Below are 17,107 nucleotides of genomic sequence, written 5' to 3'. Positions count from 1 at the left end.
TTTTTTATATTCAGGATTTGTATGAAAAAATAGGGCGAAGTTTAGTGATGGTGACGTACTATTTTTAACCGACGAAAAAACGGAGGAGGTTCTCAAGTCGACACGTATATATTTTTTTTTTAATGTATGACCACACATAACTTTTTACAGAATAGTCCGATTTTGAATATTCTTTTTTTATTAGAAAGGGTATAGCCTGAAGTAATTCCCCTATTAATTTGAGGGAAAAATTCCTACCCAAAGGGGGGGGGAGAGGGGGTGATTAGTTGTTCACTCCAAGATTTTTTGATTCTGAGTTGGGTATTACAAAAAAAAAAAAAAGCTCACAATGAATGAGCTTTAGACCTGTATATCTCTCGTGTGTACTGCCGTGGGCAGGTAAGCGGCAGTATCTGCAGAAATGAGTTTTCGAGATATTTGAAGAAATGTGTGTTGGATTCAGTAGTACTAACAATAAGAAAATGGTGGAGTTATATATTTTTTTCAGCGGAAACCAAATAAGTTAGTTTGTACAGCAAAGCTAACGTACAATAAATGACAAAATGAAAAAAAAAAAAAAAAAAAAAATGAAAAAAAAAAAAAAAAAATGCAGTTACTGCCTTTGACCTGCCCACGGCAGTGTAGACCTCTCAATCTCTGGTATTTGTAATTAGGATTAGTTTTTTAACCGACGAAAAAACGGAGGAGGTTCTCAAGTCGACCCGTATATATAAGTTCTTTTTTTCATGTATGACCAGGCAATACTTTTCACAGGTTCGTCCGATTTTGATAGTTCTTTTTTCATTGGAAAGAATTTTCCCAGTTGTTCCCATATAAATTTGGAAAAAAATTTCCTATCCAAAAGGATGGAAAACAGGGGTGAGTTATTGTTCACTCACAGGTTTTTTACTTTTTTTCGTGTAAGACGACGCATAACTTTTACAGAATAGTCTAATTTCGATAGTTGTTTTTTTATTGGAAAGAGTACCTAGAATTTGGTCCCATGTAAATTTGGAAAAATTCCTTACCTAAAGGTGAGATATTAGGAGTGATTTATTGTTCGCTCACAGATTTTTTATTACTGAGTTGTGTATTACAAAAAAAAAAAAAAAAAAAAAAAACACGATGAATGAGCTTTAGATTTGTCAGTCTCTTGATTTAGAGCTCTCAGTCTCTGCATTTCTGCTAAAGCTCGTTCATCGTGAGGTTTGTGTAGTAACTTATTTGGCACTAGATCAGATAAAGCATGCAAGACAGTATAGTTATTTTTATTAACAGTTGACCGTTCAACAATTGGTTCTTCACTGTCATGAACATGTGCGGGTTCGTCAGTAATTTGTGTTATCGTAGAAATATCGATCACAGTAGGAAAATGCACACGAACATCTTTATACAGTGCATTATTCTTTAGGAGCCACTGCAATGCCACTTGAAGTTTACCTATATCAATTTGAAACTCCCTAGAATGTTCTAAATTTTCACGACTTTGTACTACGAGCACTAATCCAGTTTGATAAGGTTCAAGCGGAAGTTGTTCCGCCAGCTCGACCACATCCTGAGCAAAAAGGATTGCCTGCCCTTTGCACCAGTCTTGGCTCAAACGATTTTGAACTTTTATTATTTTAAGAAATGGCACTACTCTGCAAATAAAACGTTTCTCAATTTCCGATAACTCATCAATTTCTGTAGGTATTGCAGCTACCGACATTTTGTTCCAATAGGCCTGGGGTGGAGTTTTATGTTTTTTAATATTGTTTGAGCATCGTGAACAAGTAATTATATTACCTAAAGCTACCAGTTCGTTAGGCAAAATAGAGCCTAAATTTTTAGTTTGCAATTTCCTACGTTGCTGAGGATACAAATTTTTTTTGCATATTGAACACGACAAGTCAGCATAAACATTAATTGATTTCTTAAAGTTTTCTGCGTTACACTGGTTTCTTTGCTCGCGAGCTGCTTGTCGCATGGCGCTCAGACGATTAGTTCTCTCCTCGGAAGATTCGTGAAGTACCACCATTGCTGAACGGTTACGAGCAGCATCCAAACGCAGCATACGTTCGTCCTCAATTTCATTTGAAACTCGCTCTCTTATCAGATCTAAACGATGAGCGCGTTGCTCTTCACTCTCATTTGAAAGTCGCTCTCTTATCATATCTAAACGACGAGCGCGCTGCTTATAACCTTCTTGCAATAACCTATCGTTATTTTAGCTTCTCATTCTCAACAGTCTTTCCTCGCGCTGACCTAAACTCTCCTGTGAACGTGTTAATGTAATTCTCTTTCTGTTTGCTTCCAACCTTTTTTCTTTCTCATTAATAGATTCTTCTAAACATCTTTTCCTCATCCGAGCAGCATTTTTTGTAGGCCTACCCATATTAGTATATAAAGCCTGCTTTTTTAAAATTATTTATGTAACACAACAGATAATTGTTAAAATACGATTATATATATATATATATATATATATATATATATATATATATATATATATATATATATATATATATATGTTAATAGCTAAAGTAAGGTAGGTAGCTATTTTAAAAGTAATCAAAAATATAAGCATACAGATTATAGCCACATTAGTAGCTTATAGCCACAAAAAATTATAAAATAAAAACTTTTTAACAAAAAAATTGAACCGCCGAAAAAACTGAAAAGCAAAAAATAATAAACCATTTTAATTAAACCTTAATAACTAAGTTCTTAAACTGATGTAAGTATACCTGAGTATATATTTTTGTAATAATTTAGAGTTTTTAATTAACCTTAATAACTCAGTTCTTAAATTAATGTAAGTATACCTAAGTAGTTTTGAGTCGGTGCCAAACAATAAATAAACAAAGATCCCTAAATTACCTAAATTTAAAGAAATAACCAAATAAAATTAGCAATGTAATGTGAAATGTCCGGCGATAAACATAAATGTTTCAAAAAATGCTCCCTCCACACGCCATCATTAAATCATGAATACTAGTAGATCGTATACAACAAAAAGTACCTCTCGTTGGAGCTTTGAAACCTTTGGGACCTCGCACGAGAGAGGCAAACAACCAGTGAGAAAAATCTTCAGGATCATGTATGCAATTAACGGCTACAGTTGTTATGCCATACTTACGCTGAATAATACTATGACCCACAAAACCATTTATTTGAGCTTTTAACAAGATAAGAAATCCTTCTTCAGTATGATGAACAATGATATAAACATTTTGTCTGTTGTATATGAGGCAAAAGCTCAGTAGCAGCCAAATACTCGACACGTGCTTCTTCGAGACCACTCGACGACGTTCGGGTTTAACTTCGTGAACGCTCGACATTTTCCGGCGAAGGGGCGTGTCGCCATATGCCACCGCTGCGCCTCACGCTTAACAAAAATAATTAATTTGCTTGTTTGGCACCGACTCGAAACTACTTAGGTATACTTACATTAATTTATGAACTGAGTTATTAAGGTTAATTAAAAACTCTAAATTATTACAAAAATATATACTCAGGTATACTTACATCAGTTTAAGAACTTAGTTATTAAGGTTTAATTAAAATGGTTTATTATTTTTTGCTTTTCAGTTTTTTCGGCGGTTCAATTTTTTTGTTATTCTTTGCTTCTTTTATCGCTTACTGCCCAAATAATTTTAATTTGAACGACGTTTCTCTCTCTTTCGAAATACATTGGAGAATAAGACCAGAAAAAAAGTCACAAATATTTATTAAAAATCCAAAACAATCAACACCAAAAAAATAGTATTTCTTTAATGATGAATTTAGTTTACTGTTAAACGATCGAAATGCTGGATCATATATTTTTTTGAAGCTGTCATTTTCTTTTTATTTAAAGTAATTGAGAACTATTTATCAGATATAGATCATAAATGCAAAGAACAAAACTTGTATTATACGAGTAAATGCGGTAATTTCGATCATTAATAAGAAAGCTTAAATATATGTAATTAAGTGTTTGACGCATATTTTCTGACATTTACAAGTTATCCCCACTTTTATAGCGACAGACATGAATGCTTGTTTAGCTAATTTCATTACGTAAAAGTCAAACCTATAAGTGACTTACGGTGATCAGCTAATTCGGGAATTATATTGATAGCAAAACGGGGGAACAGACCTAAAAATTTTCATCAATTAAATTTTACTAACCTGATATTTGTAACAGCAGTTAAGAAATGGCTTTGAAAGCCCAAAATTATAAAAGCAAATTGATTGCTTTTTATCAACCTTAAAAATACATTTTTGTGATCAATGGAAAATATACCAGTCCATAGCACTATACAATATGAAAAAAGTAACAGAAGGGTAAAATGTGTGCCTGTGGTGTGAAGAAAAAAGTTGTTTCTCAAATGCCTATACCTGAGCGTACCGGATAATGACTGAGAGGAACTTATTTAGTAAAATTTTTTCATCAGAATTATTTTAACGTGACATAAGTAGGAAAAAGTGATATGAAGAAAAAAAAAACTTTGTATTCTTTAACCGAAGAAACTCCTTGAATCTAAAACGCGATGCCCGGGTACCGAAAGATTAAGGAGGCTAACTTGCATGGATAGTAACGAAAGTAATGTTTTTAAGGGCTGGTACCAGTTTTTCAACGTTCTTGTGGTTAAAAGTTATGCATTGTTAAAATAACCATATAAAGGGCCTTACATGTCAACAAAATAAATATTTGTACTCAATTAAGATTTCTAAAGGGCTAGAAAAATGACATTAAACAAGCATAAATTGGCTTTTAATAAACTTCACTTTTTGTTTAAAAAAAAAAAAAAAATAGTGCAAACTGCCTATTAACGTTAACATCCCAGACTAGACAAATTGAAAATTCTTTCTGCTGATATCTGAAGATAAGCTCTTATCTTATATCTTTAAACGTGCAATTCTTGTGGGTATGTATATATATATTTATATTTCGTATCTCGGAAGCGGCTCTAACGATTTGGATGAAATTTTGGATTTAACTGTAGTTTAGCGTTCTAAGTTCATCTACATCAGTGTTTTTTTTTCTGTAAAAACGCGATTTTTTACAAAAAAAGTTTTTTAATACGAAGTCTAATTGAGTTAAGCCTTGAAAAAAAAATGTGAATTGACACATAAGGAAGACGATTTGCAACCATAACAATGAAAATTTGTCTCTTCTTGCTTTAAAATTTTAAACTAGCTTAGGGTTGCCAGGCTTGGCTGATATTAGCCACTTTGGCTCATTTCAATCACACTTGGCTAAAAACAAATTCAAAAGCACTATGCAAGTCGATGTAAGGCTTTTTTTTAAAGCAAAACTATTGCTTGATCGTCTTATTTTATTTTATCTACTTATATTCTTTTTTACACTTCAAATAGTTTTATATGTTTTTTAAATCACGCATCTAAATTTTATTTCGAAAAAACATATGTCTAGAGACAGTTTATATTTTGTTGTTATAATTTGTTGGAGTGTCTTGTGGATCATTAGTTTTTATGGATAGCATGCTGTATGTAGCATTTTATGGCGTAAAGTGACCAACTACACTAAGAGTACTTATTCCAAATGAAAATCTCGATTGGGATAAAATCGTGAATCGCGACATAGTATGGAAGGAAGTTTTGGGTTAAAAACCGATTTGCCCATAGTAAAATTGGCACCAAGTTCAAAGTCTTTTAATTGATGACAGGAAAATTGTACAGTGGAAACAAAATGCAGGGGAAGCCGGGGTAATAAGAGACAGCGGTAATAAGAGGCGCAGTCAAAAAATCACAAAAAAAAAAAAAAAAAAAAAAAAAAAAAATTAGACAACTTTAAAAATATGTAATATAAAGAACCATATGTATACTTTACTACAATACACTTATTTAAAAGTTTATAACATGTTTTGATTTTTTTTTCATGCAATGAAAAAAAACCCTTCACGTTGATCTTACCTTAAAAGTTCGCGATATTTTGTAGGTGAAGTGTTTGGGAGTTATTAAAATGTGTAAACTTCTGACCAGTACTATTTTTTGAAATCTTGAAAGTCTTCTTTATTTACAGGTTGTGGGCCAGTCTCTTATTACCCCATTTTTATTTTTTGTAGGGGTAATAAACAGGTGTCTCTTATTACCCCCATACTAACAAATTTGTTTGTTTTAAGTAAAATACGATGAGTTTGATGGTTAGTATAAGTTTCGCAAGTTCATAGAATAGTTTTTTTTTTCAACATAGCCTAAATCTAAAATTAGCTATACTCATCAGAGTAGACCATATTTAGATGTTATAAATATATGATTTTATGCGTAGAATGTCTGTAAGTTATTAATAAATCACTACTACTTCATTACATAATAACTAGCACAAGTTCATTTATACTTAGGGACTAGAAAAAAACCTCTAACAACACATACTTTTAAGACACGTTTTTTACATATTTTCAACTATACTTTAGAGAAGTTTTAAAATACAGTCGACTCCCGCTACAACGCGATCCGACTTACGCGAAATGGCTATAACGCGATTTTTTCCACGGTAAAGAAATTTATTCCTAACGCGAATTCTTCACCCGCAACATGAAAATTTTCCGAAGGGAATCGCGGTTTTTTCGTGAATGGACCTTTATCACTTTGGCATCACTGAGAGCGGAAGTTCCCACACCGCTGATACAAATAACTACTCCTCATTTTCCATTCATTTTTTTTCATTCTATATGGGAAAGTTGATGAAATATAATGACACCTAAGAGCGCTGTTCCATTTAAAGTTTGTGAAGATAGAAAGAAAAAGAGAAAGTTTCAACAACTATAGTGCATTTGTTTCTCTTACTACATAATATACGTACCGTACATTATGTAGTAAGAAATTATGGTTTATTTTACGTTTCCTTTCCCATTGATAATTGATTTTGTGCATCGTAGCAGATTTTTATGTTAAATAAAACGTTTTTTTTTTTAAAATATAATAAATAAAAATTCAATTTTTTATTTGAGAAGCAGTAATGTATAGTTAAGAAATGGTTTTTAACATTTTGAGGTGGTGTTTACAAGTGTCTTTAATCGTATGGGTATGTTTATAAGTTTTTACGCATACCCTTTTCCACAACGCGAAATTTCAACTTACGCGAAGGGTCTTGGAACGCATCCCTCGCCTTAGTCGGGACTCGACTGTATATTCTGACCACTTTAAATTAGATTGGTGTTTTGATCGATCCTTAAGGTTATGTTCATTAATTAGAACTATCATTAAGTCTAATATTATGTTATTTAGGACCTAGAATTATGAGAAATTAATGTCACAAACACATTTGTAAAAAAATATTTTTCAGAAAAAAACATTTTTTTTAACGGATGAAAATATCAAAAATTTAAAAATATTGGCGGATTCAGAATTGCTTGCAGATGTCTCTCATTACTCCAGAGGATTTTACCTTGCTTTATTTGAAGAGTGGCAGCCTTAGTCTCTTATTACCCCACATGGGGTTATTAGAGACAAGAATTTTTTGAAATTTTTGAACATTTTTTAAAACAAAATATTTAAGTTAAATAATCTTCTAAAAATCCAAGAGGAGTCCATTTAATGCAGTTAGTATGAGATAGTTGTTTAAAGTTTTTCGGAATATTAGGATACATTTTATTTTTGAGCAATCACGATTGCTTATTGTTCTCACTTGACTGTTTTGAATTCCTATGATTTTATTTCCCCCCCGTCACCCGGGGGGGGGAAGCATCAGCGTCGACCGGCTTCTCACGATGCTGCTCCTATAGCGAAAACCGTCTCCAGGTTGCTTTCATATCCTACACACAAGCACATACATACACAAACACATACACCTACACGCACACATACACCTACATACACACACATACAAACACATACACACACAAACACATACAAACACATACACACACAAACACATACAAACACATACACACACAAACACATACAAACACATACAAACACATACACACACAAACACATACACACATAAACACAACTACCCACACATTCATGTCTGGACACAGACACATATACCTACGCACATACACACACTCCGCCCCCACGCACACAAACACTCATACACACAACTACCCACACACTCATGCCTGCACACAGACACATATGCCTACATACACATACCCCTACACACAAACACACATACCCCCCACACACAAACACACACGCTAATCTAAAATTAGCTCACTCGTGATTGCGAAATACATAATTTGAACTCAGGATCACAAAATTCAAAAAAATTTTTATTTTTATTTTTGTCTCTTATTACCCCAGCCTCCCCTAACAGATAGTTTGAAGCAAAATGTTGATTTAATTGCATTCAGAATCTTCTTTGTTTGGTACTTTAATGTTTATAAGAAGGTAGCGGCGCATTTTCAATCTTTTTTTTCATATTTATTGTCGCCATGTTTGGTCTTAGAAACTACTTTTTTGGCAATACCATGCGTTAAATATTTATTCGCAACCAGCTCAGAGCTTTCCTAGGTGGATGACTGTGGGGAAGAGGAGGCCAATATTCAGTAGTAGGCTCCTTATAACTGAAATGATTATAATGCTGATGAAGTGTTTATATGTATATCTCTCGTTTCTCGGAATCATCGAGAACCTTAATATTTAGTTAACGTGATGCTTTTCAAGTATATTTGAAAAAGTATCGAACCTTAGAAAAACACGAGTTGACAAAAAATAATTGTTTTAAAGCCGAGGCTCGGTCGTCCAGGTACTAATGTGAGAAATATCGAGTGTAATGATATCTGCCAAGATAAAGGCGTTTTTTAAACACTTTTATCATACTTGGCCTGACTGTTACGGAAAAAAAATCTGAGGCCTGCTTTTGCTTATACCTCAGCAACTAGATTACTTAGAGACTTCGGAATTTCACTAAATGATTCGCTTAATCTTAAGGTACGATTTAACGCTGAAAAATTAAAATTCTTAAATAAAATTATTATTTCGGTGAGGATGGAAAAACCCAATTTCACATAATTTCCCCATCAAATGTTTAAATATTAAACCCATTGTTACAATTTTTTTGCCTTGCAACAGTAATGTTAATAGTAATCATAAGGAAAATTTTGAATCAAGGCTTCTCTGGAGCATGAATGAAATTTTACGGGGCTGATGAAATTAATGGGACTAGGTTAAGAGATATATTAGGATAGTTATCACAAAAGTAACTTGTATGTAGTGAACCGTTCTTTTGCTTATATCTCAGCAACTAGATTATTTAGAGACTTCGGAATTTCACTAAATGATTTGTTTAATCTTAAGGTACAACTTAAAGCTAAAAAATTAAATTCTAGAATAAAAATTTGTTTGAAAGCAAAAAACTTTAAAATAACAGATAAAACAAAACTAAGCACTCTTCATAATGCGCTCAAAATAAGTTTCTGTGTCAGAAAAGACAATTTAAGTATTCCTGGAGTTTTCAATTATTGCAGGAAAAAGACTTCACAAACGAAGAAAAGTGCGCTCAAATCATTTAAAACCAAACCTTCCCATTAAGAAAAATATGCACGTATCATCGTTATGATTGAAAGCTAGATAATGATAAAACATTCTCTAGATGACTTGAGCCGCACTTTTCTTCGTTTGTGAAGTCTTTTTCTTGGAATAATTGAAAACTACAGGAATACTTAAATTGTCCTTTCTGACCCAGAAAGTTATTTTGTCTTTTTGAGGGCAATATGAAAAGTGCTTAGTATTTTTAAAAAAATTCTATTACTATAAACGCAGATTTTATGATTAATTAAAGAATGAAAAAGTAGTTCATAGCTAAAATACTATTTTTTATGAACATATAATAAAGTTTTAAACTTAATTTTTTATTTGTTTGTATCAGATTTTTGAAAATCATAGATAGCTTTGTTGACAAGCCGAGATAATGACTTTTGAATAAGTAATGCGTTTTTAAATACAATTATTAAAAATTTTCAAGTTGTAGTATGTTACTTATAAGTTAATTTGAAACATAGATGACTGAAAAACATATTTCTAACGGTAGTCACTTTCATTTTATAAGTGATACGTCGCAAAGACATGAGTTTTTCCTGTTTCGTGAGAACGATCCTTACGTTTAGAGTCATCCGACAGAAACTGTAGTAGGATAGTAGTTCGAGCTCTTGAATCCAAACAAAGTTCGCCGGCTTTAATTCACTGGCATGACCAGAATTTCCTCCGGTGAACAGAGGTTGGGGGGAAGGGTCAAAATATTTTTTTAATCTATGTACAGTACAATCTTGTTTATCCAGACTATCCGCAAGGGCGGATCCAGAACATTTTCAAGGAAGGAGCGATTGATTCTTTTTACTTATCTTTTACATGTCATTCACATTTCCTTGGAAGGGGAGGGGGATACCACATTTATGCTTATTTGAAACAACTGAAATATCGAGATTCGGATGTAGGAGAGGGAGGCAGGAGGTCCCCGAACGTACTCCTTTCCTTTTTCCGTTACAAAAGTTTCTAAAATTGCGTGTTTAGAACTTTCAACTTCGTAATAATTCCGAGGGAATGTTTCGAACATCCTCCAACGTCATCAAAAATTTCATTTTCTGGAACATCAGTTTCGAAAAATTACCGGAGGAAAGTTCCTGAATTCTATTTCTTCTCCTACCGTCATCAAAGATGGCATACACTTGCATTTTTAGGACTTCGATTACGAAACATTGTTAGTGCAAGGTCTCTCAAGTTTGGGACGATCGCCCCCATTGCACCTCCCTTGTATGCGTCCTTGACTAACCTGGCTCAAAAGGCAAACCGGATAGTCCGGATAATAAGCAAAACACATCCACACATGCTTAAAAATGCAGGCTTATCTTTTATTACAGCAAAAAACAATACTTCGTAAGAAAACTGCACAGCAGCGTTTCTCACAAATACTACTTTATCATTTATAGTTCAGCTGCAGAGGTGTACGGACAGATGCTCCAAAGTACGCCATATTGTTTTTTAAAATTAGTACGATAATCTAGTACCTGTTTAATTTGCGGTTCTGGCAACATGAATGCAACTCATCTTCTCTCCTACTCAAAACTTGACCCAACTGATCAAAAACAAAATTTACCCGGAAAGCTTTATTGGTCTGCGCGATCAGTCATGCACTCCCTGAAATGACTTTCTCTTTATTTCTGCAACAATTGTAAAATCCTCTAATTTATAGATTTCTTTTTTATTTTAAGTTGTTACTTTTGTTGTATGTTCAATTGTTTATTGAAATTATTTTTCCTGTTTTTGGCTGCCTTTTAAATGGATTAATATCCTTCTCAATAAAGTCGTATGTAACAACAACAACATTAGTACAATACTTTATAGTATGTTCTATGCAGGAATAGTACTTTTTATCAAAATAAAAACGAAATATTAGGCATATACGTACTTATTGTTCCGTTCTTGCAATGATAATTTAAAATTATTATTTAAGAAAATACATTAAAAAAATCTACAAAATATGAACGGGATGATAAACCCGAGATCCGGATAAATGGAGCTGGATAAACAAAGTTCTATTGTATATAAAATTATCCCACAAAACCTGTGGCGCGACAGCCCGTGAGGGCCAAGGCTTACTGTGCCAAACTCAGTTTTCCCGACGAAGGGTTCTGGGGTGCAAGGCAGATATTCCGGTTAGGTAGTCAGCCTAACGCGGAATCCACAGTGTTTGGTTCCCATGTACGCTTGGTACTCATTTTATCAACCCACTGAAGACATGAATGGCTGAGTCGACCATGCCCTACCCGAGAATAGAACCCGGGCCTGCAGCGTGAGAGCGCGAAGCGCCACCACTGAGCCACTGGGCTTCGATTAAGATTATCAGGATTGCCAAATATGACTTAAAACCAAGGGTTTGGCGGGGCTTAACCGTATACGGATCCTTGTTGCTCCTCTGTGGGATGTCCTGGACGGAGGGCCGCCACAGACTTCCTACCACAATTTCCTGACGTTATTATTATTATTTTTTTTTTAATATACAGGTGTTTCAAAAGTGACCCGATTTCAAAAAATCTTAACTATTCAGATTTTCTTCTGTTTCATTAAATAAAGGATCGTTAGAACGGGGAAAATCTCGAGTTTTACGGAGTTACCGACAAGTAGCGCTAACTCTCTTTCTTCGCCCGCCATTTTAATGTTTGTGAAAATGGCGACTGTACGAGAAAAATCGTATTGTGTTTTACGCTTCGTGAAGTGCGAGTCCGTAACAACTGTTCAGCGTGATTTTCGTCGAGAATACCCTGGTGTTGAACCTCCTGCCCCAAAGAGCATTAGCACAGATGGTATGAACAATTCAAAGACACTGGTTGTTTGTGTAAGCATTAGGAAGCAGTCGATGCAGACATGCTCGCAAAAGTTAGGGACAAATTTGACTACCGTGTAGACATATGCCGTGCATATGTCTACATTGAGCACATTTGATTTTGTATATAAAAAAACGTTATTATTATCCATGTCATATAAAATTAATATGAAGTGTCTATTTTCAATAGTTTTCATAATATACGCATTTTAAATCGGGTCATTATTTCTGAAACACCATATATAGAGATTAATGAGGAGCCGTGAAAATATGAATAAAAAATGAAAAATCATACGGATGAAATTCTAAATTTCTGGTTTTCTCCTCCTAAATATTGTTTTATGGCTGGAAATTAAAACAAACAATTAATCTCATCTTTAAATACGGGCTTTAGACATTATTTTACTTTTTAAAACTTATGTCCAAATCTAAAATACAACTCCAAAAAAAAAAAAAAAAAAAAAATGCAAATTACCATTTTCTATATAGCTCATTTTTCCCTTTTTTTTGAATTGTTTAAGGAAAATTTCTTCGTTGAATGATTTTACGTTTGGGATGATTTGAGGTTTTTAAATTTGTGTTTTCTGTTTAGTTGGGCCAGTAATTTACTGTTATTCTTACTTTGAAATTCAAAGGATTTTGAAATGTCAGGCCTATAATTTTAGTTATTTACAGAAAGAAAAGTGGTCAAAAATTGTGGTCTTGGGGATGTTCAAAGACCCTGAAGCAAATTGTCGCTTTAGTTGAATGCTCCCAAAGAGCAGAGGCATTTAACTAGCAACTTAACATTTGAATTTTTAACATCTCTTCAGGCCATAATTTTACTACTTGTTTTGCGAGAGTAAAAACGCAAATCATTTCAAAATTTTTCGAATTTCAATGCAGGAAGAACATTATTTAAGTACTCAACAAAATAAAGAACATGCATTTAAAAGCATCAAATCTTTCGGTACATAAAATCAGATTATAAAAAAGTTTTCCTTCAACAATTTATAAAAAAAAAAAGGATAGGGGGTGACAGTTGTACGGAAATTTTTTTTCTAATTGTTTTTTTTTTCTTTTAAGTCATTTTTTTATTGTTTGAGAAAATAATTTAAAAAATAGAAAATGATATCTTTTGACGAAAAAGACGAGATTAATTGTTCTTTTTTGTTTTTAATTTTCAGGCCATATGTCTTATTTATGAGAAGAGAACCAGAAATTTTGAATTTCACAGGAAAGAATTTTAATTTTTATTTCATGTTTTCACCGTTTTTCATTGATTAAAACAAATAATGCAACTAAAGATCACTAATCGCAACAATGACTCATGTTATGGCTTTAAACGGACACATTCGTACAGAATTTTACTGCAACGCAGGAATTATTTTTGACTTGATACTTTTGTCTCGGTTTTTCGAAGTGATAGAATATTAAAGTTGCCCATTTTAAAAAATTTCGTTAACTGTTTTATTAACTTTATGAAATACAGTAAGGACTATTTTTTCAGTTACTTATCTTTACTATAAACAAAACAACATTAACTGGTTTAAGTTAGGAGTAAAGCGAGTTGAATGCTTTGAGTTTATAATTTTGTTCAGCTGTGTGTGATTTGACTTTTGTCATTAGTTTCGAAATATGAAGCAACTAACGATCACTAATGGCAATATTAGTCCATGTTTTCGTTTAAAGTTAAATTATTCGAAAAAAAAAAACTTAATCGTAATCGAGGATTTTTTACCTTTGAACTCATACTTTTGCCTACGTTTCACGTAATGATAGAATATAAAAGTTGTTCATTTTTAATTACGTTGTTTTTAAAATTTAATAGATGAGTCATATAGAATTTAGAACTATTTTTCAACTATTCATCTTTGATTTAAGGGAAAAGATTTGAACGGAGTTAAGCTATGATTAAAGCACAATCGAAAAATTTTTTAGTCCATAATTTCGTCCACCAGTATATATTAGACATTAGGAATGAAATTGTCATAATGAATAAATACATTTGTGCTTGAAAATTAAATGAATGAATCACCAACGTTTTAATGCACAAAAATTGATAATTACTGCAAAAGTAAATTTTTACTACAGTAATTAGTAATTTTTGTGCATGTCAGTGATTTATTCATTAAACTACTGTCATAATTTTTGTATTAATATCTTCACATTTTTGATACGTGTGGTATTAACTGTGTCGCATACCGTTCCTTAAAGTCTAAAAACATAAATCCTAAACTATTGCTCCGTTAATATTATTTTCTAGTTCAATGTATAATTTTGCATACCTAAAATTTGTGCTTAAAAATGTACTTTGCAGAATTTAACCAAACTGCTATTTTATGAATATCAGAATACATTGCCAACTTAATTACGAAAGAAAGAAATGCCAGAATTGATACTTACGCACTGAACAAACAAGCTCTTCAAATTTCCTGAAAAATAGAAAAAAAAAAAAAAACCGTTAATGATCATTAAAAACTATTAAAAATATTTTAATGTTTAAAACATACATGTCAGTAGTCTATAGTATATAAGAAATATTTAATTAATACATAGAATTGTTATAGTTAATTATAAAAAAGAAAAGCATTTCAATGATTAATCCAGTGGTTTTCCAACCTTTTTTTACCTGCCCTTTTTTCATGCATGCTCCCGTCAATTTTCGTAAGAATATCATTTCACAAATACAGTTTGAAGTTTTAGCACGATCATCAAATGTTACGAAAACTCAGAATTGAGAAAAAAGAGACATGATAAGTCTTCACTATTCGACGATCATATAAAGTAATCACAAAGAATCCGAAAGTCAACTGAATACTATATTACCGGATCATTGATTTTTCCTAAAAAAAAAAACCGCATCTTCTCATCTTTAAGTTTTTATAGCAAGTTCGAATGTAAAAATGACAACAGAAGTAGGGTGAATTTAGAAAATTTAAGATAAGGTAGATACCAAAAAATTCATTATGTATAATTTATTGCTTTGAAGAAATAGATAACATTTTTATAGTTATTCTTCGTGGCATATGTGGAGGAGCATAGGAATAAGGGGCTCTCTTAAAGAAAAATTTCGAAATTAAAGCCATAAAAAGCAAATTTGGGGTTTCTTTAATCTAGTGAGCAATAAGTGTACTCAGAAGACCGCAGCATTTATAGATCTTACAAGAGTCTAAAGTTGGCATCAAGACATGATGTAAACGATGGAGCAAAATTTTAGAAATAAAATAGTTTTGTTACGAGGAGAGGGATTAAATTTCTCTCCCAATTGAAACCTAAGTTTCTTTTAAAGTAAAACTCATGTGTTAAATTTTGTTATTTTCTCATAATATTTCTTTTTCTTTCTTAAAAATATTCCTACACCCACAAGGTTTTGGGAGGGGTTATTACTCCCATTATCCCTTTAGATCCACCCCTGGTCACGCCCCCATAAATGGTTAATACAATAGGAATTTGGGGCTGATTAGGATAGCTGAAACTAGTTAATAAGTAAAAATACCGATAATTTTCGGCGCAAAATTTAACATTACTGGCAAAAACTTAACTTTGAACGCATTATTAATATATGAAATTCAAGAAACAAATGAAAATTTTCAGAAGCGGATCTGGTGAGGTTGGTGGGCACCCCAAAAGTCACTTTCACAGCATCAATGAGAGGGCTGACACTGTTATTTAGACACGTGACCACAAATTTGAATAAGTCATTGTTTTATTTCTTACTTTGTCTTTTATACCCTCACGCTCTCCAGGGGGCGAACCCCACAAACTGAAAACCGCTGATATAATTGCTTTAGAAAAAGAAAAGAGGGAGAGAGAGTGATGTGAGCGAAAAGTAGTTTTACATGTTTTTTAATAGATCGCTTCTGCGATAAATATTTGTTTTTTAAGAGAAAAAGTAATTAAATAAAAACACTTGTGCATAAAAAGAGCGAAATAAGTTTTTCTTCAGGAAGACCTAGTGGAAAGACAAAACTGTTATCTGATTCATTTCTTAAAAAGAGAACGCTTAAAGTGCCTTAAAAACGGTTTTCTCCATGTGATGGAGATTTTTCAATGAATTTCATTTCTTGCAAGTTTCATGCCATGGACATGTTTTTCTTCTGGAATGTCCATGTTTAATTTCTTTTAAAGACACATCTAACACATTTCTCGATTCCTAAACAGAGTGCAACTTGTCGCGGATTATCGAAGCTGTTTAGCATCTTGCTTCAGCTTCAGTTTTATTTATTGGTTCAACTGCAGAAATTGCCCACATAAATCGTTTCGGAATTCTGAAGGTCGCCTGTTACAGTCTCGACCTCCTCTGTCAAGCAATACTTCACGCGTAGTCACAAAATGCAACAGTTGTCAGTTCAGAAAATTTATACTTTCAAAAAGAAGAGCGTTAAAGTGAAAGGTGAAGAGAAATTACAAATCTTTTACCACTTTTCTCATTATATTCCATTCAGTGTGAATTATCGTCTGTTCCTGGGAGAAAAGTCTGTTGACAAGAGAAAATATTAGAACACTTTCGAGGACGCAGATGAGGCAGGATGAATCTTCACCGGATTTTGGTCATGGGTCATTTCATATCTTCTTTTAGTACGTTTCTTTTGATAAAATTGTTATCATGAATGTGTTAAAATGCTGCGGGTAACCTCAAGTTAAGGGTCGAGAACACATGTTTTAGGGAGTTATAAATCTAAGGAATAATGTTCACACATATTAGTTTTACGGTTTTTATTGTATAACTAGTGGTACCCGCACGGCTTTGCCCGCAGTGGAAAATTAAAAGTTCATTTGGTTTGCTTGTATATTTAGAAATAATGGATGATGAATTTCTCGCCAATTTGCTATGTTCATTTGCTCGCCCATGGTCGCATGTAGTAGTTTGTTCGTCCACGTTGTGGTAATTTG

General features: G+C 32.8%; 1 protein-coding gene across 2 annotated transcripts in view; it reads right to left on the bottom strand.

Annotated features, from left to right (window-relative positions):
* Window positions 1-17,107, bottom strand: part of LOC129221652 (uncharacterized) — a 99,384-nt gene that overhangs the window by 6,246 nt on the left and 76,031 nt on the right. For both annotated transcript variants that reach the window (XM_054856180.1, XM_054856179.1), the window contains exon 3: window positions 14,618-14,646. In XM_054856180.1, the coding sequence (XP_054712155.1) occupies window positions 14,618-14,646 (29 nt within the window). The remainder of the gene's footprint in view (window positions 1-14,617; window positions 14,647-17,107) is intronic.

Source organism: Uloborus diversus, chromosome 4 (assembly GCF_026930045.1).
Source record: "Uloborus diversus isolate 005 chromosome 4, Udiv.v.3.1, whole genome shotgun sequence".
Lineage (NCBI taxonomy): Eukaryota > Metazoa > Arthropoda > Arachnida > Araneae > Uloboridae > Uloborus > Uloborus diversus.
Note: the sequence above shows the minus strand (reverse complement) of the source record. Positions and strands in the feature narration are given on the sequence as shown.